At 37.8% G+C, this 23,228-nt stretch overlaps 1 protein-coding gene across 2 annotated transcripts in view; it reads right to left on the bottom strand.

Moving 5' to 3' along the window:
* CTPS2 (CTP synthase 2) overlaps nucleotides 1-23,228 on the bottom strand; it is a 60,878-nt gene that overhangs the window by 22,010 nt on the left and 15,640 nt on the right. For both annotated transcript variants that reach the window (XM_042810557.1, XM_042810556.1), the window contains exons 10-13: nucleotides 20,263-20,351; nucleotides 19,435-19,529; nucleotides 18,066-18,128; nucleotides 17,423-17,466 (exon numbers count right to left, since the gene is read on the bottom strand). In XM_042810557.1, the coding sequence (XP_042666491.1) occupies nucleotides 17,423-17,466; nucleotides 18,066-18,128; nucleotides 19,435-19,529; nucleotides 20,263-20,351 (291 nt within the window). The remainder of the gene's footprint in view (nucleotides 1-17,422; nucleotides 17,467-18,065; nucleotides 18,129-19,434; nucleotides 19,530-20,262; nucleotides 20,352-23,228) is intronic.

Below are 23,228 nucleotides of genomic sequence, written 5' to 3'. Positions count from 1 at the left end.
TTTGCTAGATCACTAAATCAAAGTAACTGCAAGTCCACATATTCATTTTCATACACAGATATAGCAGACATTTTTAAAATATGAAATGCATCTCCAGAAAGGGAAATATAAGAAAGCAAGAAGAAAAAGAGGAAAAAAAAGTAGATATATGGATGCACGTGGAGAAACCCTAGCAAAAAGTCTAGGGGAAAAGGAGGCTGAGGAGAGACCTTATTGCTCTCTTCCAATATCTGAAAGGTGCTTGTAGCGAGATCAGAGTTGGTCTCTTCTCACAGGTGACAGGATGAGGGGAAATGGCCTCAAGCTGTGCCAGGGTAAGTTCAGGTTGGATATCAGGAAAAATTTCCTTACAGAATGGGTTGTGAAGCAGTGGAATAGGCTCCCCACGGAGGTGGTTGAGTCACCATCCCTGGATGTGTTTAAAAACCATTTGGATGTGGCGCTCAGGGACATGATTTAGCAGAGGGTTGTTAGAGATAGGGTAGTATGCTTAGGTCATGGTTGGACTCTTATCTTTAAGGTCTTTTCCAACCTGAGCAATTCTACGATTCCAAAAAAGCAAGTGAGGACAAATAGGTCTAAAGATCATTATTTACTAACAAGCTTGTACAAGCTTACAGGAAATATTTTACCTACTAGTTCCAAAGAAAGTAACTTCTATAGAGTACTATCACCTCTATACTACGCAAATCAAGTAGGTATTTAATTAGTATGACATCAAGTGAACACACCCAAAATAATTCAGACATCCTCTGTGAAAAGTGTGGGTGGCAGGAGAGAGATCACTTCAGCAGATAATGCAACAACCCCTCAAATGCTACGCACAGATGTTCACTGAGCAACCAGCAGAAGCATGCCAATATTGCCACACCACAGAAGTTCTAGGCTGTCACCAGCTGGCACAGCATCATACACAACATACAGCCAGCACAGCAGGAATTCTCCTACAAAGCATCACAGAGCCCATTACAATTTCTCAAAAGTAAGTGGTGCCCATACAAGAAATTTTTATCCTCCCTCCCACACTTCTAATAGGCTAGGTCTCCAAGGGCAAAATGAAGTTAGATAAAATATAAAAAGTTTTTTTTAAAAAAAAAAAAAAAAAAAAAAAGAACTGCACAGTTCCTTCTCAATTATTCAGTACCTTACTTTGCATTAAAGTCAAAGATGGGAGGCAAATATAGAATTAAGCTTTCACTTCTGGGTGACCTTTACATTTTCCTTCTACCTCTCTGTCAGCAGACACTTTTTTTTTTTTTAAATGTGTTGTCGGGGGCAGGTATTTATTTAAAAAAAAAAAAAAAAAAGAAAAAAAACATCAGCTGATAGTCTATTCGTTATTCATTAAAATGACACAGTTACAAACAGAACTCATATCTCATTAAATACATCCTCCCACACAACTAGGCAACTGTTCTGACTCCCTCACTTTTCCTTCTTACACTCTGAGGCAGGTGTTTGATTCCAGTTCTCACTCCTGGATGTCTGTGATGTTATTATGAACATAATGGAAGTCCTCAGCTGTTGCATAAAATCTCTTCTTTACAGGTACGAAACAAGCATGTTTCACCACCTCTATTCGGTATATGAGAAAACAACCAATAGAAAACTAGTAGAAACAGAAACCAGGACTTCTGTGACACCAAACCTTGCTCCTTCATTTTAGAAACAAGGCTGCACTGGCTCTTTAATGTCACCCAAAGCAAAGAGATGATTAAATATCCTGTCACTTAAGCTCCAGTCAAAGAGAGGCAGATGTGTCAGAAGAAGGTACTAATACAAATACATTCAATACATGACAGGGCCAATATTACTGAATTTCAATAGCAACAATTCATTTGTGTTAGGGAATTCATACTGTCCTGTAAGTGATGGTAACAAACAAGAACGCAAAACTTGCAAGGAATCTGGTTATCTCTACTTAAAATGCACTGTGTTGAGAAAGTTTAGAATACCTTCCTAAGACAAGGAAAAAAATATTCACAAAGTCAAGCAGTGCAAGAAAGCAATGGTTGCTGACCAATGTTGTTTGCAGAAAAAGCATGTCTACTGCCATTTATCAAAACTTATTTTTCAGTTTACAGATTAAGCAATAGTGAGGTTTTGTCATTTTTGCCAGGTTCCTGGACAACTGTTAGGCTTCCTTCTCCTCAGACCACAGTTAATAGCTTCATGGAAAATTAATCTGACCCCTACATGGGCTCCCTGTAATTAGTCAGGCCAAATGATAATCCCAATGAGAAGCCACAACTAAATAAAAACATTATCTTTTAGCCACCATATAATAATCACCAGGTGTTTATATATTTAAAATGCATAACTCCACACTCTTTATACGCTGATTTTAGGACTTTTTAATCAGAGGAAGTGATGGATAAGAAAAGGTGAAGGTGCAGACATGGTGGGAAAAATTCATTTTAGTAACATCTCAGAGGAAAACCAACATTTTTCTTTTTTTTTTTTTTTTTGATGCTTTGCCAGTTCTGACATACAAAGGCCTCATAGCATGCACAGGTATCCTTGGTTCCAAACTGGTATTAACCTTAAGGCATAGTCCCACATGGCACTTGGTGCATACCTTCACAAGCTAAAGGCAGTTAAAACTTCCTTATAAAACCTTCCCCATTCTTGGTTCCAAATCCAAGGAGTTAATTTTAAGAAGCAGCTACTTAAAGCTGTAGTTTGTTTCAGGAAAGAGGTGAACTTCGCTGTACTTCTACTTCTGGTGTGACAAAAAAAGCCTGTGTTGAAGATAAGACTCATCACCAATCTAAATTAAACTGGCTCTGTGGTTGAACCTTACTTTCAAGGTAATTGAATCCAAATCTGTTTATTTGAAGTCCTGTTTTACAATTCACAAAAACTGAAAATTTCCAAACTATTACTGATGTTATTTATTGAAGTTATGATCATCTGACCTTGATTTAATGTTAATTAGAAACACAAAATTAGGCCAGATACATAAGCATTATGGCTTCTGACTATAGTTTTCATTAAGTAGCAATATATTCCTGCCAGTAGGCTGTAATTACAAATAAGACATTTAGACAACTGCTCAATATTCTTAGTGCTAGCTAGTTTTCTCATCAGCCTGTCTATATTTCCTTGACTTAATCTTAGTTCTTAATCACATCCCAGGGTAACACTTGACTTCATCAAAAGGGAGAGGGCAAAATAAATTTAAAAAGGATTCTCTATCAGTCTTTTGCTTCCAAATTGCCCTATCAGGAATGACTGAAACAATTATCCATGGCAATTTTATGAGCTTTCAGACAGTGCCTCTTTGGAAGCAAACCACTAAGTATCTACAATATTTACAAATCACTTCACTGTAGCACTAACAAATAGGGGATTTGTATGCCACAGGTAAAACAATTGCCTTACAACATATTTTTGTTATATTTCACATAGGTAAAGAAAACATCAAACATCTCAAAATAAAACCAATAAGCTCTCTGTATGTGGCATTTCACACGTACAGACTTCTGTCTGAGAAGCAGCAATTAGTGCTCTTTCTCTGAAAGTGAGCTCTAAAGCTCTTACCACTAACCACATACAACACCTGTTTATTTGTCTCTGCATTTTGTACTGCTGAGTGACTAGAGCAGCAAGGCTGATCTGGCTGCTGTAGCAACAGTACTGAAGAGATTTAGAGGTGCCTACTAAGGAAGCCTTAAGAACAGCCTTCATTTCTGTCTCCCTAAGAACACCTCTCATGGTTGCTGATGTTTCCCAAACTCATCAGATCCTGGAGAAAAGTAAGAGCTTCTTTCCTAGAACATAGAACCTGTGGTGCCTCATCCCTGGAGGCGCTCAAGGCCAGGTTGGATGGAGTCCTGGGCAGCGTGAGCTGGTGGTGGGCAGCCCTGCCCATAGCAGGGGTTGGGGCTGGGTGGGCTTTGAAACCCATTGCAACCCAAATCATTCTAGGATTCTAACATGCACCTTTACTCAAGTATTGTGGCACTGTCTCAGAAACTCCCTTCTACTTCAGTAGCAAGGCCAGAATGGCTGCAGCAGGGTCACAGTGGTCCAAGGGCTGCTCATAGCACAGTCCTGATAAAAGTCTTCAGTGTCTGAAATCCTGGGCATTGAGTATTTTAATGGCTCTGAGTGTCCATTGTCCCCAGCCAGTGTACCTTCAGGCCTCCCATTCAACAATACACACTGCTACATGTGGCAAAAAGTACATAATTCTCACTCTCCCAACTCCTGATGTTTAAAACAAAATGCAAAATAGTTTTAGAAACAGAAGCCAGAACACATTTCCCATCTTTCCCACATGCAAAGAGAAGAGTAATCAATCATGTCAATATAGAAAATGCCATCTTCAGCTATTGTCTTGTTTTTAAAGAAAGGTCCTCTAATTCATATAACATCAGGTCTCTTTTCATTAAAGATTAATCACCTCAGATAAACTGCAAGTGTACATTTTTTTATTAGGTCTTTCCAGGATTGAAATGATCAGACATGCAGTTTCTGATTTCCCCTTGGATCATGCTGGATCATCATCATACAAAGACATCCTGGACTTGCATGAAAGCAGAATGTATCTCTAGACAAGACTGAGGTTGGACAAAGCAGCTTCTTACTAATATTTTCAGGCTTTGGGATTTAGACATCTCACTTCCGAGTAATTCCTACATTATGTGACCACGCTCTTTAATAATGTGCACATCTAGGCTTCTTTTGAATAGCCTGTCACCTTTCGCATCACTGAGGACAACAATGCTTTGAAAAAAAACTACTGAATCCAATCTTCACATTGCCTCATCAGCCTCATGTTCTCGAAGAGGAAGGGCTCTGAGCCATGACTGAGACATCTAGAGAGCTCAAGCATCTCCAAGACCAGAGGTGACTGAAAGAAGACCAACTCGTTGGGGAGATAAAGAACTTTCTAATGCCATTAGTACAGCATTTGTTTTCTTATACTTGGTCTACTTGAAACTCAACAATATTTTACTCCTCAGTAAATACATGTGTCATGCTGAAATGAAGGTTTCTACACTTTTTGAGCACTCTTAGGAATTAAAAAAAAACTTCATGAAGGAACAAAAAAGTAAGCAATTACATTAACTGTAAGTTTCAGCTGCAGCATACTTATGTACTACAATCTTAATGCACTGCTGCATGTGTCAAGGCTCAGAAGGCAGAAGGATAAAACCTCTAAACCTCTTCTTGAAGCATGTTCTCCCTCAGAGCTGTCTCACATAGCATGGAATATCTATATCACAGCAATATAGCAATATAGCAATATCATTGTTTGTCTGCCAGATGTGTATAAGTGACATGATAAGCTGACACATATAGCTACAATGAACAACACATCACCAATTTAAAGCTGACTAAAAACAATGCATCATATTAAATCATTCATCTCTTAAGCAGCCGCACCCAGCACTGTTTAAAGGAGACACCTTCAACATGTATGAAGTATAGTTACAGTATAACAAGGATAACCTATAGTTCAGGTTTGTGAGATGAGACAACCCTTTTACACGTCACCACTAAAAGCTTGACAACAACGGTGGTTTTAACGCAAGGAATGCATCACTCCTGACACATAAAAGATTTTACAACCTGTCTTCAAATTCTAACAGTTTCACACCTCTGAGCGATGTCAGGTTCACCAGAATGGCTGCAGTGCAGCTCTCTGAACTTCTCACACAATATTATTTATTTTCAGAAAATCTGTTAAGTGGATTTGTTTTGTTTTGTTTTTTTTCTCTCTCCCACAGCCTACCCTTTGTCTTCTCCTACTGTGTTGGCAAGAACACATGGCATTAGCAACATTTAGGAAGCTCTACTTACTTCTATTTAACTTCAGATGACAACATGAGGGATTGATGTTTCACAACAGGCATAGATAAATGCGCATTGTTTATACTACCATTGATTCCATACAAATATTACTCTGCTGCTTTATTTGCTAAGAAATCTAACTTATTTGAGTCTTGTGTAAGACTTATTCATAAAGCAAGTAAGGAACTGAGACCAGCTTGTTAAATTATTCCATCATCTTTCTCCACTCCAGGAAGTAACCCAGTTTAACAGAGGGCTTTCATCTAATGACTGATGCCTGGAAGCTAGGGATGATGCACAAGCAGTACAAAAGCAGAAATAACTGAATACTAAGCACAATAGTGCCCACTCTCTCTTCTCACATACACAACATCCACAAATATACGCTCCCAGTTATAGCCAACTTCACCGGAGCAGACATTTCTATGCTGCTGACAGGCTGCAACATAAGCCTCAGATACACCTCAAATGACTTTAAACTTGTCAGGGTTCATATGCAAATAACAGTGGTGACAGTACTACAAAATAGACCAAGGAAGCTGGAAAAATACCGGAGGGTTAGGGTGTTAACCCATCAGCAGAGGATTAAACAGGATGACTGAGATAGTTGCTGCCCCCAGGTGACAGCCCCACCTCTGTAACATAGGTTGTCTCTTCCAGCAGTGGCAGTGGCATGGAAATCTACTGATAGACAAACCCAGTTTATAGTCCAACATGTTACAATTGACAAGTTGGAAAGATTCACCTGCCATACAGCCACCAATGGTGGCAAAAAACGTGATAAGGACAAAAAAACAACAGCATCTGAGTAACCATCCCACTTACACCATCATTAAACATGCTTCAAGATCTTGTGATCACGATGCCATAAGTTCCACCACTCCTACCACTGGCAGTGGTACTCAAACTTCAGCCATCTCTGCAACTAGTATTGTCTCACACTCCAGCAAGATGAAATTGCTTGCATCAAGCATGTCCATACATCAGTTTACTAGGGCAATATACAGCAATAGCCAGTGGAGAGAGAATTCTGAGTCTGCAGACACCATCACGGAAAGTGAAATACATTCATCACAGGGACACATGATGTGTGTCCCTAAGCAGATTGACAGCACATGATCAGCTCAATTCTCTTTTTTTTTTTTTTTTTTTGTTAATGGTCTGCTATCTAACCTACAGTAAAAACATCAGTTCCAAAAGGATATAGTACTTGCTAGTGTGACTTTTCAAGCCCAGGGCAAACCGAACTGAATTATGCCATGAATCATAGGAACAATATAGACCCATGTGCCCAAGAAAACACAGGAAAATGTGTAACCAAATCTGAAATGCTGTTTCTGGACTAAATGTCAGCTTACAAAAATGTAAGTCAAGACTTGATACCAAATACTTACTGTTCTTCAGCATGGATAAATGCTGCTGCCTGCTAGCTGCACATCACCTGATTGAGGCAACAGTAATGTATTCAGACTTCTGTTCTAATTCTGGCACAGTGATCGCAATTTGTTACCACTGGAAACATTCTGCCATTGCTGGGTTGAGATGGATAAACTTTTGACCTGTATTGGAGTAATAGTTGTGTCCTGCAAAGCAATCTTGGATAAAGAGAATGAACTGCTCATGCCTGTCAAACTAAGTTCCCTTGTCAATTCTGATAGAGAGCTCAGATGTGTCACACAAGTCATTGGAGGTCACTGTGGTCTAAGTGAGAGAGAAGGACAAAATAACTTTGGGAGATCAAACTACAAGTCCCAAAACTGACACTGTCATTCAGATAGGCCCCTACAGACTACAATAACTTGTGAACAAAGCTGATCTGAAGAACATGGACTCACCCCAAATACAGCATGTAACTCTTGTGTAACTTCTGAGCAGGTCACCTGAATTTCCAGACATCAGTTTCTCACTGCCGTGGGAAGATGTTTCAGTAAAACTCGTTATGCTATTTTGCAATCTGTTGTCCTCTTTAATGAACCTCTAGCAAGTTAACAAGGCTGATGTACTGAATTCCTAAAGTTGTGAACGCTCAAAATATAAATTATGCTTTTATTCTAATAAATATGCAGTAGTAAAATGCTTAAGGCTGGTGATGTGCCTGCGGTACAAGTAAAGACAAGTCATTTGACACTTAATCAAGAGTCCTGCAAATACAGGAATGTCAACAACACCTATCAGGCACATCAGGCTCCAGACACTGCTTCTAGAAGGGAAGAAGTGTTTTAAGGCTACTACATTCAAAAGCTACAGGCAAGAAAAATGAGCAGATGGGGGAAAGGCAACATTAACAGATCACCCGGTAATTCATCATTACTAAAGTTTCATCATACACCAAAGGTGGAAAACAAGATGAAAGGAGAAGAACACAGGACATCCTTCACTCTGCTCATGGAAAGAAAAGAAAAAGAAACAAGGATTCCTAGTTACCTTGTCATGAACAACCAAGGCACTCGGGCATTAACAAAACTGTCTAATAATAAACAACAGATCTGATAAGGAGGCTGTGGAGTCCCCATTATGTAAGTCACTTAATAATAGGTTAACCAGATACCCAGCATAAGCAGCAGTGACCCCAATTAGAGGAAAGGAAAAAACAAATTAGATGATTTCTAGAAGACTCTCCCAGTCCTATTCTAGGAAGTGAGAACAAACACATGAAAGTGGGTTGTTAATGCAAATGAATAGACAATTCATTCAGCAAAGTTCACCAAAGGGAGTCTTCCCAGGAAACCACAAAACTTACCTGAAATGTATCTTAGACCCATGCATCTACAGTTCCAAACAATCAATCCATTTCCCAAAGACCCACAAACCTCTTGGTTCACCAGTGCTGGTAAACCTTCTCAGTAAGTGACACAGAAAGCGAAAGATCTAGTAAGTGGGCCTGCAGCTAAACGCCAAAAAAGAGAACTGAAGACATCAGGTAGATTAGAAACTACAGCCAGAGGCAGCAATTCATCACACTATGCAAAAACAGCAGCAGTATTTCATTCTGTGATGGGTTGTGAAGAATCAGCCTGGGCAGAATATCACTCAAATATGCCTCACAGACCATCATCAATTAAACACTGCAAAACCTGCTGAATACAATATTCAGTTATGCTCATTTTTCAGAATCTTAGATTCATCTTTCCCATTTAGCACGGCTCCTTCTTTCTTCATTCCTATCATGGGGTGCTTTGATTTTTAATTTTGGCAACCAAAATTCGATCCCAGAGCATTTTTCTCCTATGCTAGGAAACAGCACCAAATTTGGGAAACTTTGGCGGGGTAATTATCAATTCACACAAAGGGCATGTGATTCCTTCCTATTTTGCATACATTAAAAAAAAAAAAAAAGAAAACTACGTTTATCATTTTCCACTTCGAAGAAATAGTATACGTATCTACACATAACCCCAAAGCAGCATTTTTAGGCTACTGGGGGTGTGGGTATACCTTCAAGTAAAAGATACACAAACTGAAGACAGAAAACCTCTCCAAGATAGCCTATAAAGGCAAAGGAAACCTACTCCAAGTACGATAGATGCTGACAGTGACCAATTTCAGAGATTCAAAAAATATATATATATTACTCATTTACACTGGTAATGTATCCTATTCACATGACTACTGAAAACACAATAGGAGCAGTACACTGACTTAATGACAAATGCTGGTTTCATAATCAGGGTGGAGCATGAAAGCCACTATAAAGGCAGTTCCAATCTGAGACTCTCACTTGTGCTGGATACATTTGAAGGCTCTGTATTTTGAGTGAGGTAAGCACGAACTAAATATATTGAGTGTTTCCATTATCTTCATTTGATTTTCTAATTCCTACAAGAATTGTGAGTTTACAGAAAAGGTCTTTTCATCTAGTTTAAGTATCGATGATATGCTTGTGAACCAATGGACAGCGTCAGCTGTATTTCAAAAAACATTCGGTGCATGAGATGATTATTGCCTGCTTTGTTTCCAGTCATTCTTCGAGACAACACCCAAGAAACATGGAACATTTACTCAATGACAACCTTCTGAAATATTTTACTCAATATGCTTTAATGGAGGGTAGCACTAGTGCACTGTCCATTGGTGGGCTGAAAAATCTGCTCCAGAATCAATTTTCACAGTACTTGAAGGTAAGTTTCAATTGTTTTATTCACTGTGCTTCCTATAAAACAGATACAAAAAAGGGGATACAGGCAGTGATACTGCAAGGCAGATTCTGTGCTCAAATGGTTTTACCAGCTCCATAAAAAATCCTTATTAAGGATTAGTTTATGAAACTTTACTTGCATTAATGAACATTAGGGAGATAAAATAACTAAGTGGGAAGTTTATAACTAAGTCCTACAAATTTAAAAGCTAAAATCTAATAAATTATTTATGGCATTCAAATTTCACCTAGAATATTGCACCTGAGTTTTATAAAATAATTTTATTTCAATCAAAACAATGCATTTTCAATCTAGAATATATATAAAACACCTATAAATAAAGTAAATCAGTACAGCAAGTTTAAAAGTAAGAGGCATAGGCCAGTTTCTATGCAATCTAGTTCTCTGCCACTGAAAATAAGAGAAGATTCATCACTTCTGAAAGACTCCAAGAAGAAAAAAAAGATATCAAACTAGAGAGAAATATCTACTTCCTGAGGCTGAGGGGGGAAAAAAATTCCAACTTCTCTACCTAAGATCTTTCCTAAACTAGATTAGAACTCAATTTAAATTCTTTTGATAGGCAAATCCTTAAATACTGGTTTTTGGATTGCAAGACAAGACACGGGCACTTTTTGCTGGAGATCTGAAAGAATTGTATCTCAATGGAAAATTCAGTAGTTTAAGAACTACAGGAATACAGTTTAGTTTTTTATAAGAAAAAAAGAAAAAAGTCATCTAATAGAACGCAAGTTGTCTTCCCTTGGAAAGCCACCTATCAGAAATCAATTACTAAAACTTTTAGGAAATGTGATAGTAAATTCAGAACGATATTGCTTTTTACATTAGCTGTAGGCAGTTTAGGTGGCAAGGACCCATTTCCAGAGATTTATGGAAATAGAAGTGCTCAAAAAAATACAGATGTTTTGCATCTGGATATCAGACATTGTCAACCACCCACTCTGTATGCAGAAATATATGGCACCATAATAAATCAACAAAATAGCAGAACACGACAGTACAAAACAGGCAAAAAGTACTAAGAAAGCATTTTAAAGACCTAATTTATATTTAGAACTATCTTCATACTAACTAGCCTGATCTGTGACGTTAGCAGAATACTTACTGCATTAAGATGTCACATGAATTAAAGAAGCTTATAGCATAAACCAGATTTATTCTACTAACAAGAATTTTCTAACACAGTATTCCTAGTAAAGAGAAGAAAAGGGGAAGGAAAGGGACCCTCAGGCCCAAGTCCACAGCCTACTGAAACATGTTTTCAATAGTGTTTTGTTGGTCCTGGATCTAATAAAGCAGCAGGTGGAATACATATTGAGAACTACATACACAATGAAGCTGCTGCACTTGCTGCATTACCTGTGTTTCATAATGTAATCCAAACAAAACTTAGAAGACTGAAGTAACCTGAGTAATACTTGTAGTTGGGTGGTGGCAGATTCATTGGCTTTTTCACACGTTGTATGCAAACGTCTTCATAGTACAAAACACATCCAAGTATTCAGGTTATTTCACATATTGAAGCTTCAAATTAAAAGCAAACAGCAGCTCATAGTTCTCAAATAGTTATTGTAGCTTTGTTAACATTTTTGAGAGGCATTAGCAGGCACAGTAGTTCTAGTTTAACCAGTAAAACTGGTTAACACATCACCAGTAGCATCTTCAAGGAACACTCTTACCGACTGCAACAATTCTTGGTAATAATCCTCACTAGAAAACAGTTGTGGCAATTCACTTCATTCTTTTTTCCCCTTCTCCTTCCCCCTCTCCCCCAACAAAAACAGGATTCATTCTCACTGGACAACGTAATTAAGTTGTTGGACAAAAATAATGATGGAAGCATCAGCTTCGACGAGTTTGTGATGCTAATAAAAAAGATCACAGGACAATAAAGCATCTGCCAGAATGAGCATCGTTCCTTTGAGGGAGAAGACATGGCATCCACGGACACTATGTGCACCTAAACCCACAGATTTCCTTGTTGTAATTTCAAAGAAATACACAATAAAGATTTATATGACATAAGCTTTGTATTGTGTTTCCTGTCGACTAGGCACAATTCCCAACAAAAGTGCCTCAAAATTAGTTCAGAGCTACTTGTCTTTATTTTATGCTACTAAAATGCTATTTGAGAAAATGTCATCACATAATGTGACATTTTGAAATGCTAAGTTCAATTTTTCTTAAATAAAAAAAAAAGGCATTTATTTTAAATAACAATATAAAATTACTATGGTAAGCATGATGACTACAATATTCCACCTCAGTTTCAGGTTGTAGGTAAATAAGTACATATTTCCTGTGTTAGAATTTTATAAATGAGAACACACACACATATGTAAGAGCTGAGTGCTTGCTGCTGCAAATTAAAACATCCATTACAACTTTTTTTTCAGTGTGGTTTTAATTTCTCCATTTCACAGTTCCCTTGTCACGCTTGCATTTGTCTGAGTAATTCATGGGGATTATCATTTACTTTAATAAAGGAAATGAATGAAGAAGAAAAAGGAAGTAACTTCAATACAAAATAATCTAAAGGATGAGGCATTAATCATTCTATAGAACTCTCAATTTTGGACAGAATTTTATTATCAACATCCTCCATTATGCTGATAGAGCAATTAGGTCCAGATCTCAAGAGTTACTTAAGGACTTAGGAAGCAACTTAGTGATAAAGCAAATCAAGTGCATTAGAGACCACATACAAGTGATCCCTATACTTGGATTTCTTCCCTAACAGTGGAATCCAGTGCTGTACCACAGTTGCATGCACAGCAGCCTCAAAAATTACAATATTTAAACAATAGGAATGTTCTATTGGGCTCTTGGGCCATGCTTTTACACAAACACTTCAGCTGTTAAACTGTGTCACAAGTTCTGGAAGGCGAGAAGGAAATCATAGTACTTGGTACTTTTTTTCTGGTTTATTAAAAAATCATTGTCCTAAGTTACCAATATACTTTGATGTCAAAACAAAATGTGGCATATTCTCATTTGTGTGCTAAGCAACACTAGCTACTTCACACAAATAATATCACAGAATTATAAGATGTTTCTTTACATAACACATAGGACACACATTCCTTTTCATTTGTTAGGAAACATTTCGTGTTTTAGAATTTAATCTGGTTATGGGCATCCTGTACAAGAAAAGCAGGCATCAATTCACAAACGTGTTATAAGAGTGTCACCTACTGGCAAAGTCTACTTCTAGGCAATTTCTTGCAAAACACAGATGCCATGCAACACTTCAAGCTTCACAATGCTGCAAGAGATGCTAGCACAGTTCTTTATGACCTGTCACAACAAGACTTAACTTAAAACAAATACATAAGAATCCTTGCTGGAACAGTTTCATTATGCTGCTGTTCTGTTTGCTTGCTTGCTAGAAATAGTACTAAACAGCTGAAATAAAGTTTCAGCTTTTCATTTTGTTCTTTACCAAAAAAGAAAATCTAAGCTTAACACTAGAGGAAGTGAACGAAAAAGACAAGGGAGATGGACACAAAAAAATATCTGTTTTTCCACCCAGGGAATCAACCTCATTAGCAGTTCAGACTGTACAGATTCTTCTTAAAGGAGATTTTAAAATTGTCATTTGCAATAGAAAACTCATACTAAGCACTACTCTCAATGCATTATTTTTTTCTGAACAGTTATCTTCCCAGCAGAGAGCTGCAATTTACCTACTGTTATTAACCAAAGGGCTGAAAAACAGAGCATATAATATATAATGGGAACATAACCTGAAAATAACGAGTCAAGATGATGATAAGGAACATCAGGGACTGATCAATGATGATATATCTGTCTCATTTGCCTCAGGAAAATCAAACATACTTAAAACTAAAAAAAAAAACCAAAAACCTTAACACGTTATTCAACACAAAAGGCATGGTTGGGTAAAAAAAGGTAAAAACTGCTCTAAAGATCATTATCTTTTTTTACTTCAGACTACACATCTTTAGCTTAAGACTAAATGAAAATACTGAACAAATAACTTCAAATCTTTCAAACAGAATTTATAACCCACAGTCTACTAATGTTTTCAAATTCTAGGTAGCAACTCCTCTAAGTCTTCACTACATCTCATACTTTATTCTTTTTCCTACTGGATTTTAAAAGAATATTTGGGGTATGTTTCACATTATAAAGCCATTAGTTTCCTCTTTTTGTTTTATATGCAGAGATTATCATTTTTTTCCTCATCATTTGAAATCTAAAATAATACATCTAGCCATTTACATGCTCAGACTATTAATAAGAATTCCTCCCAAAACAGGCAATACAGGGTTTCCCTCCTGTATCAGGTTTCACTTGGGTGATTTTGCAAAACCTAGGTCAAGTAATACTGTCATAATGAGTGAATAGAGCAAGAAGACAAGCAGCTGAATGAAGCAGATATTCAGCATTTCATGCAACACTGCATTTGCACTTTCAGTTCTGTGTTCATTATTTGTCAAAGAAGCACAAGTCACAGTTGCCTCATCACACTGAAACTTCTTACAACACTGTTGTTTTTTTTCCCTAATACAGTGTTCTTCTGTAGTACAACTTGTGCCACTGTTATTGAGAGACATTAACAATAGTAATCTCTCACAATTTCAGTCACTTGTATTTCTTCTGGAAGCTTAACTCCCAGTTATTCAACAATCTCAATTTTTATTTTTTTTATTGAAAAAGAAAAGTTCATTTCCACAAACTTAAAGAAAAGCGTGAAAGAGAACAACCTGCAGGGACTAAAAAGGCTAATAATAAAGCAAAGTATCCCTTCATTTTTTTATATACGTGCTTCAGAAGAGACTATTTTGGTATGTACTGTTCTGAGTACTTGAATGCTTAACAAATTAACAAGGAATGCAAGAAGATGTATATTTTATGGTTGCCCCAGAATTCTCCTGATAAACACTGTAGAACATGTTTCCTTTTAAAAACAGAAGAAAACAGAACTGATGCCTCATTAGTGCTTCTCCTCTCTCCTTTCAGCTTCCAAAAGAACAGGAATAAAATATATATATATATACTGCTGCGGTTCTCAGTCAGGACTCAGCTGAATCACGCAGTGGCATCACAAGATATTATCAGTGCCGACACTGTTTCCAATTAATTTTTATGGATAATGAAACATCTGCATCAGTCCAGTAGTTCACAAGCTTCACTAATCTGCTGCTTCTCCAGTCTTTTTTATTGATTTGTTATTACACAGAACACCTAAAGTTTTCAGCACAAGCTAAATAATCTGTTTTAGCAAAGTCTTAGCATTAACAGATATTGACAGTATAAATTTATTTCTTGGAACAATTTACAGCCGTTTCTCACCCAGAACTGAGATGTCAAAGATCAGATTAAGGTGCTGACCAGCATTAACCAATTTCACAGCCTTAGTGCAGCTTAGAAGAAAAGAATCTGTTATACATACTGAAAGCATATTGCTTCCACTGTAAATACTGTATTAATCTTCTATGACACATACATTCGCTCTATTACTTTCTTCAATGAATGCCAACACAATTTTCTTTATAAAACATATACTTTGCTTGACTTTGATTGCTAACTGCAAATCACTCCGTTAATTACTTGTGGAATAAAAACTTTGTCTGATATACATTATAATACACACTACCATTTCAGTAATGAAAGAAACAGCCAGTACCACTGCAGACAAGCTTCTATATTCCAGACTTCAGTTAACTGTTGATCTCTGCATATGAACTAGCAAACAATCCTCAGAATAATGGAGGCAGATGGGCAGTTCCACCTCTTCCTCAAGCAGGCTTCATGACCTGACCGCACTCCAAAAAGGTATCTGAGCTGACCAGATGAAACGTAGTCATATGAAGCTATATAAGATGTATTCCATATTACTTGACTTTAGGTCCCTGAAAATTATGAGTCTCTTTGCACCAGGCAGAAGGATCTCGCATCACCTACACTCCTAATTTAAACCACCAGCTCTCTGCCGCAGTCTTAGGCAGCACTAACCCCCCAAAAAACTGATTGTTGCTACAATGCAATAGCAGAAACTTTCTGCATATAGAAAAAAAATCACAATAATGTAAAGAATAATGAACTCAAATTGCCAGTGTTGAAATCCAAATGACGCTCAAATCTTTTTAAAGCAGTGGATGGTGATTCAAACCACAGAAAGCAAGGTATATCAGTTGTTCAAAAGACTAAAAAAAAAAAAATAGGCGTTGATAGCATTATAACCCTTTGCCAACTGAGCTTGAATTACCAGAAAAATAAGATAACTTTGAAAAACCACAAACATCACTTTCGGTTTAAGTTAAAAGTCTTAAGGTGCCAAAAGAAGAAACTGTGCCCCATTCTACCCAACAACAGTAAAATATCCTGCATACCTAGAATTGTCACTAAAAAACCCTAAAAGCAAAGTCATCACAGAATCAGCCTCCTGTATTATCACTCTTGCTTCCCAAAACAATTATAGTAAGCTTTCAACAACTTCCACATTTTACAACACATTGCTATTTATGGAATGGATCCCTTCAGTGAAGAAGTATGTCTTCTCATACTTTCAGGAAGGCAGAAAATCTCACAATTAATGAAATGGTTGCCGTCTCAAGTTAAGTTCAAAAGCTCAGACTGGATTACCTCTTCTACATATGTAAACAATGACAAACAGGTAAAACACTTCTAAAAACTCCCATTGGCATGTTGCAGATGAAGCAGATGTGAAAAAGTATTTTACTTTAAAATCCCAATAAAGCTCTTCTGAAGGAAGCTTATAAGCTATGTTTCTGTATCACAAGCAATGCACTTAAGTCATCACTAAAGGATCTTACACAAAGGTACTACTTCATTTTCCACATGTTCGCATCTGTCCTATTTCACTTTTACAAACCCATCCCTACTGACCCATTTTAAGTTTTATTGTTATGGATAATGTGATAGTACATTCTCCCAATCTAGAACATACACCCAGAGGAGCTCCATCCCAAAATGCTACCATTGGCATCCCATACTGAGAGCCCTGGCTTACCTACAGCACTGAAATTTTTCTGAAAAGAACCTTGAGATGAATGTACATTGGGGGTGGGGTCAGCAGGAAAGAGTGCCTACTTTCCACTACCCAGATAAAGAAAAAAATTTTTCAACAGCTTTGTTTTTAACTCTTCCTGTGTAAGTTTATATTTTAATGGCTTTGCTCTACACTTTCCAGCTTCTCTTTAAATTTTATTCTCCAGTAAAACTAGTGTTATTGTCTACTACCAGCATTTGTTACAGCTAAGGAAACTATTAAAAACTTAATAATAAAATACTGTCGTGGCAAATTACAGAAGTGAGCAGGTGAGGGCAAGGAACTATCCAAAAATAAAATGCCTATATAAGTAAACGTGAATAAAGACAATGGACATCACTTCAGGTAACAGATCAACTGTAACTTCCACAGAGTTCACTTATTTCTAACACAAAACACACACAGGAGAAATATCAGTACTTACAACAGGGTTTTTTGTGTCTGGGTCAAATTCTGTAGAATTTGCATCTAAAAAAAAAAGTTCAAAACCATACATCACCGTTGTTCTAAAAGCACTACAGACTCATAAGAGCAGTTCTGTGACATTTTTCTACTTGTCTGCATCTCCACTTCAGCCTTGCCTGTTGAAAGACATACTGTACCACCTTGGAAGCACTCTCCTGTGACCTCAGTCACACACACTACATTTCCCAATTCCCAAACTTTCTTCATCTCCATTTTTAGTGGTAGCAGTTCACTGGTGAGGTAAACCTCTTCAAATTACTGCTGCAATGGGTATTAATTTAGCAACTCCAACAAAGTATGCAAAAGCAAGCGAGGCTTAATTTCACATTTTAACTCTTGACCACACCTGTACACTCCAGCAAGAATGTTCACAAAGGTGAACAAGAAGAGTATTGCAGAAAATGTGCTTAAGTCAGGAAGCAAGTTACAGGCAATCTGCATAACAGGAGTTCCTGCTCCTTTGTACGCAGGGTGCTTAGCTCTCGCAACATAACCATTTTGAAGGATAATCCTAGGATCTACCTAAAAATAGATAAATATTTCATGTATAGAATAAAACTCCATCTAAACAAACCACATCCACACCAGCATTCTGAGCTCACCTTTCCAATTTAAACAGTTTCTTGCAAATTCCACAACTGCTAATTGCATTCCCAGGCAAACTCCTAAAAGACAGAACAACAACAACAACCACCAAAATTTAACAGCACAAAGAACAGGGCAGATAAAGTACTTACTATTCCATCTTAATAAGACTGTTCAGAAACCTTGTGTATACACTTACCAGAAACAAAAATGGCAAACTCTTCAGACTAGCAGTACTGTGAATACGTGTGAAACAATCACGCTGTAAACTCTCTCAAAAACTGTTCATTTTTTTTTCCTCCCATCTTCTCAAATAATTATTGCAAAGAAACAAAAGCTGAAAGCGTCCAAAATCTAATTTTATTTTAGCAAATAGCCAAATAGCCACTGTTACTTATAGAATTGTACCAAATCTAGAGTGAGGGCCAAAGCTCCAGGGATTCACACACAGAGCATGTAGCTGACAGGCCATATGGAACTTTCAAGAATTGTTATAATAAGATATCAGACAAATAATAAAAATTAATACTGCGCATCTCCAAAGACACTTGTTTTCTGCACACTGATTAGTAAGTACGATACTGATTTCACACTCAGGGGACTGGAGCATCTCCCCTATGAAAACAGGCTGAGGGAGCTGGGCTTGTTCAGCCTGGAGGAAAGAAGGCTGCAGAGCGACCTCATTGCAGCCTTTCAGTACCTAAAGGGAGCCTATAAACAGGAGGGGAATCAAGTCTTTGAAAGGGTAGATAACTGCAGGACAAGGGGAAATGGTTTTAAGTTGAGTGAGGGAAGATTTAGGCTGCATGTCAGGGGGAAGTTCTTTACAGAGAGAGTGGTGAGGTGCTGGAACAGGCTGCCCAGAGAGGTTGTGGGTGCCCCATCCCTGGAGGTGCTCAAGGCCAGACTGGATGGGGTCCTGGGCAGCCTGGTCTAGTGTTGAATATGGAGGTTGGTGGCCCTGCATGTGGCAGGGGGGTTGGAGCTTCATGATCCTTGAGACCCCTTCCAAGCCTGGCCATTCTGTGATTTTGTGACTTTGAGGTACACAGAACCTCCATGCAAAATGTGAATAAAGCAAATAAAGCCTTTGGAATGCAAAAGGTAGGAAAGGCCTTTTTCTTCCTTCCTCACATAGCAGCTGGAGTACATAACTATGACCCTAGGCACAATTTATAAGGCATATGATGCAAACAGCATACATACAATCAGTCCTAAGACAGAATCCTTTATTAGTATTCAATTGACAGTATTCTTTTTACTTACTAACAACACAGTAGATGTCCACGCGCCTGTTCTAGCAGGTTGGGAAGACTACTTTTTTTAAATATCAAATTAGCCTTCTCTACACCTCCAAAACACAATTACTGACACTAATGATCTTACCGAGGAAAGGTTTTTTCTTTGTTCTTGCCCAGGAGATAGCTTGGAGTTTGCCTTCTGTTCCCCTAATTCCAAACCCTCCTGGGACGAGAATGCCACTGTAATGACAGCATATATAAAGCATCTAACAAATACAATCAAGTCACCAAAATAAGTCTCTCAGATTGTATGGACTTTTCATTACAAAAGAACAAAAACAGTGCACAAAAGATGTGTCCTACTACCATGCAGAATTTAAATGTGGGAATTTGTCTTATCTATCCATGTGAATTCTCATCTGACTCTTTACTACACAGTGAAGTTCTCACTGCTTTCTACAGCTATTAGCAGTGTACTCACTAAGTGAATATGTTTATTCACCACTGCAGAATCTTAAGACCAAAACTCAATGACTACTGAATAAAACTGAAAAAATAAACGCATCTAAACAACAAGTTACACGTCCTTACAAATAAAATTGAAAGCCCAACAACAATTCATATCAAAAAGGTTTTCAGAGTGGCACAAGCATTTACTAAGCTTTTCTCTACCTTTCACTGTGATCCATGTCCACTGACTAAAGTCACTGACAAACAGACCTGTTCTTTAAGGAAACTATTTTGACTAGCTATCCAAAGCAACTAACAACTGCAATATGTCTAAAGAGATTAAAACAGAGTTTGAGGATGCAGGGCAATTCCACAATTTGTTATGTTTCACTGTCTTGGCACCAGTCATGCAAGGCTGTCCCATTCCGTAAGAAACAAAAGTTTGGATACACTGAGAAGTGATTCATTGAAGTAGTTTTCACCACATTAAGTAAATACCACATTCAAGATTCAAAACACTTACTCTGCTTTGCACAGCTTGTGCCATGCCTGATGGTATTTCACTGAGTTCTCCGTTTCTGTAGAACGTTCAAGTTCTGTTGAGTCTATATACTAAGGAGAAAAAAAAAAACATAATACAATAGTATTTTCTTCCACAGAGAAAGCAGCACATACTATATAAGCAACTTCTACATGACAGAACTACTAAGAGCTTCAGGTGAATTTCTCAGTAGAATACAGCAACTACAGTGAAGACTCAATGTTTGCTCTACTTGCTGCACCCCATGCTCCTTTCTTTGCACATCAGCTCCAGAGCTCTGCTCGCCTCCAGTCCTTGCTTTCCTGCCCTCCAGGTACACAGACTTGCTACAGTGCTCAACAGCCACGTACCCAGCTTTAGTTTCTATGGAAATCTGGGCACCAATTGAGGGCTGGGGATGACCTTGAACTGACATCCAAATGAGATGTAACTAGGATGCTCATTTTACTAGCTTTTGGGTGCCATTGCTTATCTAATCTTTAAGACTGGATAAGCTTGCATTGTCTAGCCTGTCAGAAAGACACTCATGTGAGTTGACTTGAAAGCATGAACTGTAGAGAGCAAGGCAGGCGCACTGTTTATGTCTTACCAGAGATCTTGCATTAGAATCAATACTGCCATTAGTAAGCATGGCTCCTGAGGCATCACTAGAGTAAATGACTGGGGCAGTTATATACTGCATTAGAGTCACAAAATATCAGAGTTTGATTCACGGTTTTAACAGTCTTTCTGAAAATAGCATAGTTAGTAGCATCCTGCTGTAGTGGCCACACACTAAGAATTAGATTATCTGAAGTGACAGTATTCATTTGTTTGTAAAGAAATTAAACAGATATAAAGATTGGCCTATGATTTTCCAGATAGAGTTGCCTCCTAGCTAATATTTCTCCTTTTTCCATTCTTCAAAAAGCATCAAAAACACAACAAAAAAATAATTACTACAGGCCTTGCTATTTTACACTGGTACAAGACAACAAACTGAAAGGATGCTTTAACACACTGGGAAACTGAGGAAAAAACTAATTACAGCTAAAGTTAATTGTAGTTTCCCTGCCAAGCATAGAGAAGCAGCACGTTCAAGCAGCATCAACATTTCATCATTCACATATGTCAGATATTATGTTGCGTGCAGGATCCCACATACAACATTCAGAAGTTCCTTTGGAACACAGGTTTATATAGAGAACCTTCTGATGAGGAAAAAAAAGTTGATGTATGCAGATAAATACAGCAGGAATCCTTGTCAGCTAGCACACTTCAGCACCAAGCTGGAATGAGTTTTAACAATCAGTTATTCCCTTGCTTGTTAACGGAAAAGCTCCACTGAACTCAGCTTAAGAGGCAAGTAAGCCTTGTTAACCATGTACCTGCAAAACTAGGCACACTTCACTGAAAAAAAAAAAAAAAAAAAAAAAAAAAAAGTTTTACACATCATAAAAATTTCCAATTATGCAACTGCCAGCATAAAACACTACTAAGAGTGACAGAATCACACAGATTGGAAGGGCCTTTGGAAGACTCTAGACAAGATCCCTATTTAAAGCAGGTCGAATTGAAGCAGGTTGTTCAGGCCATTTCCAGTCAGGATGTAAAATTCTCCAGGGATGGAGACCTCACAACCACTTTGGGCACACTGTTTCAGGGTTTGACTGCTTTCACAATGAATTTTCTTTTTTTTCTTTTTTTCTTTTTTTCTTTTTTTTTTTTTTTTTTTTTTTAATTAAGTCAACACTTGTTACATTCTCTCAACCTTCTACTGCACACTTCTGGAATGAGCCTGACTTCATCTTCTCTTCACTCTCTTGGATACAGACAGCAATAAGATTTCCCCCAAGCTTTCTTTTCTTCAGATTGAAGAAACTTACTCTGCTCTCTTCATACATGTGCACTTCAGCCCTCTGATCCTTGTTGCCCTACTTCAGACTCAATCATCATGTCAGTACATAGCCTGTACTGGGAAGAAGAAAACTGAATACCACCCCTCATACACAGTCTTAAAAGTGCTGAACAGAGGGGGAACAGTGATTACCCTCAGCTACCCTCATCATGTGATGCCACTTACTACCACAGTGTTGTGCAGGATGTTGGAGGCCTTCTTCAAAGCAATGGCACATTGTTGGCTCACACTCAACTCGTCATCTACTTGCAACTCCAAATACCTCTCTACAAGCTACTTGTTAGTCAGTCATGCTGCATCCTGCACTACTAATGAAGTTACTCAATGTCAGATGCAGGACTAGCATTTTCCCCTTTCAATTTCACAACACAATTTAGCAGAGTGTTGTCAGAACTAGTGTAGTAAGGTTATGCAACCTAACCATCAAGTCTGACAATCTTTAAGGTCTTTTCCAACCTGAGCAATTCTATGATTCTAACATCAGCTCCTGTCAGCCCATTCCCATAGCCTGTTAAGGTCCCTCAGAGTAACAGCCACCATACAAAGAGCTCCCCTTAATTTAGTATCATCCTCAGACTTGCTCAGGTGCACTCCATCTCATCTTTCATATAATTAACAAAGGCATTAAACAATTTGTTTTTCTGAGTTTCTTCTGTTGGTAAGAAATATCTCTTTCTGCCTCTCTAGGAAATACATTAACACACTCCATTCTTTGAAATTTTTTTCTGTAGGGCTTCTTCAACTGCCCACTTTGATTAATCTACCTACTACCTCTTCCTGAAATCACACTAAACCAGAACTTTGATGCTGATACTTTGTGACTGTTACTTTGCTATTGCAAGTTGCCAAAGTATCCTCTGCACCCATTCATAATGACCAATATACACTTCCACACAGCTTCTCTGCCCCAGACCTTCCCACCCCATCAAAGCCCTAGAATAGAAATGGATAGTTAACAGCAGTAACAAAGCCAATAGCAATTTCTCTGTGTCATTCAACTTTCTATTCTTATTTTAAGAAGACAAATTCAATCCTTATACAAGGATCCTCA

The sequence above is a fragment of the Centrocercus urophasianus genome, unplaced genomic scaffold (genome assembly GCF_019232065.1).
Source record: "Centrocercus urophasianus isolate 14NV4802_14NV808 unplaced genomic scaffold, USGS_Curo_1.0 seq_12, whole genome shotgun sequence".
Lineage (NCBI taxonomy): Eukaryota > Metazoa > Chordata > Aves > Galliformes > Phasianidae > Centrocercus > Centrocercus urophasianus.
This window is presented reverse-complemented; position numbering and strand designations above follow the sequence as displayed.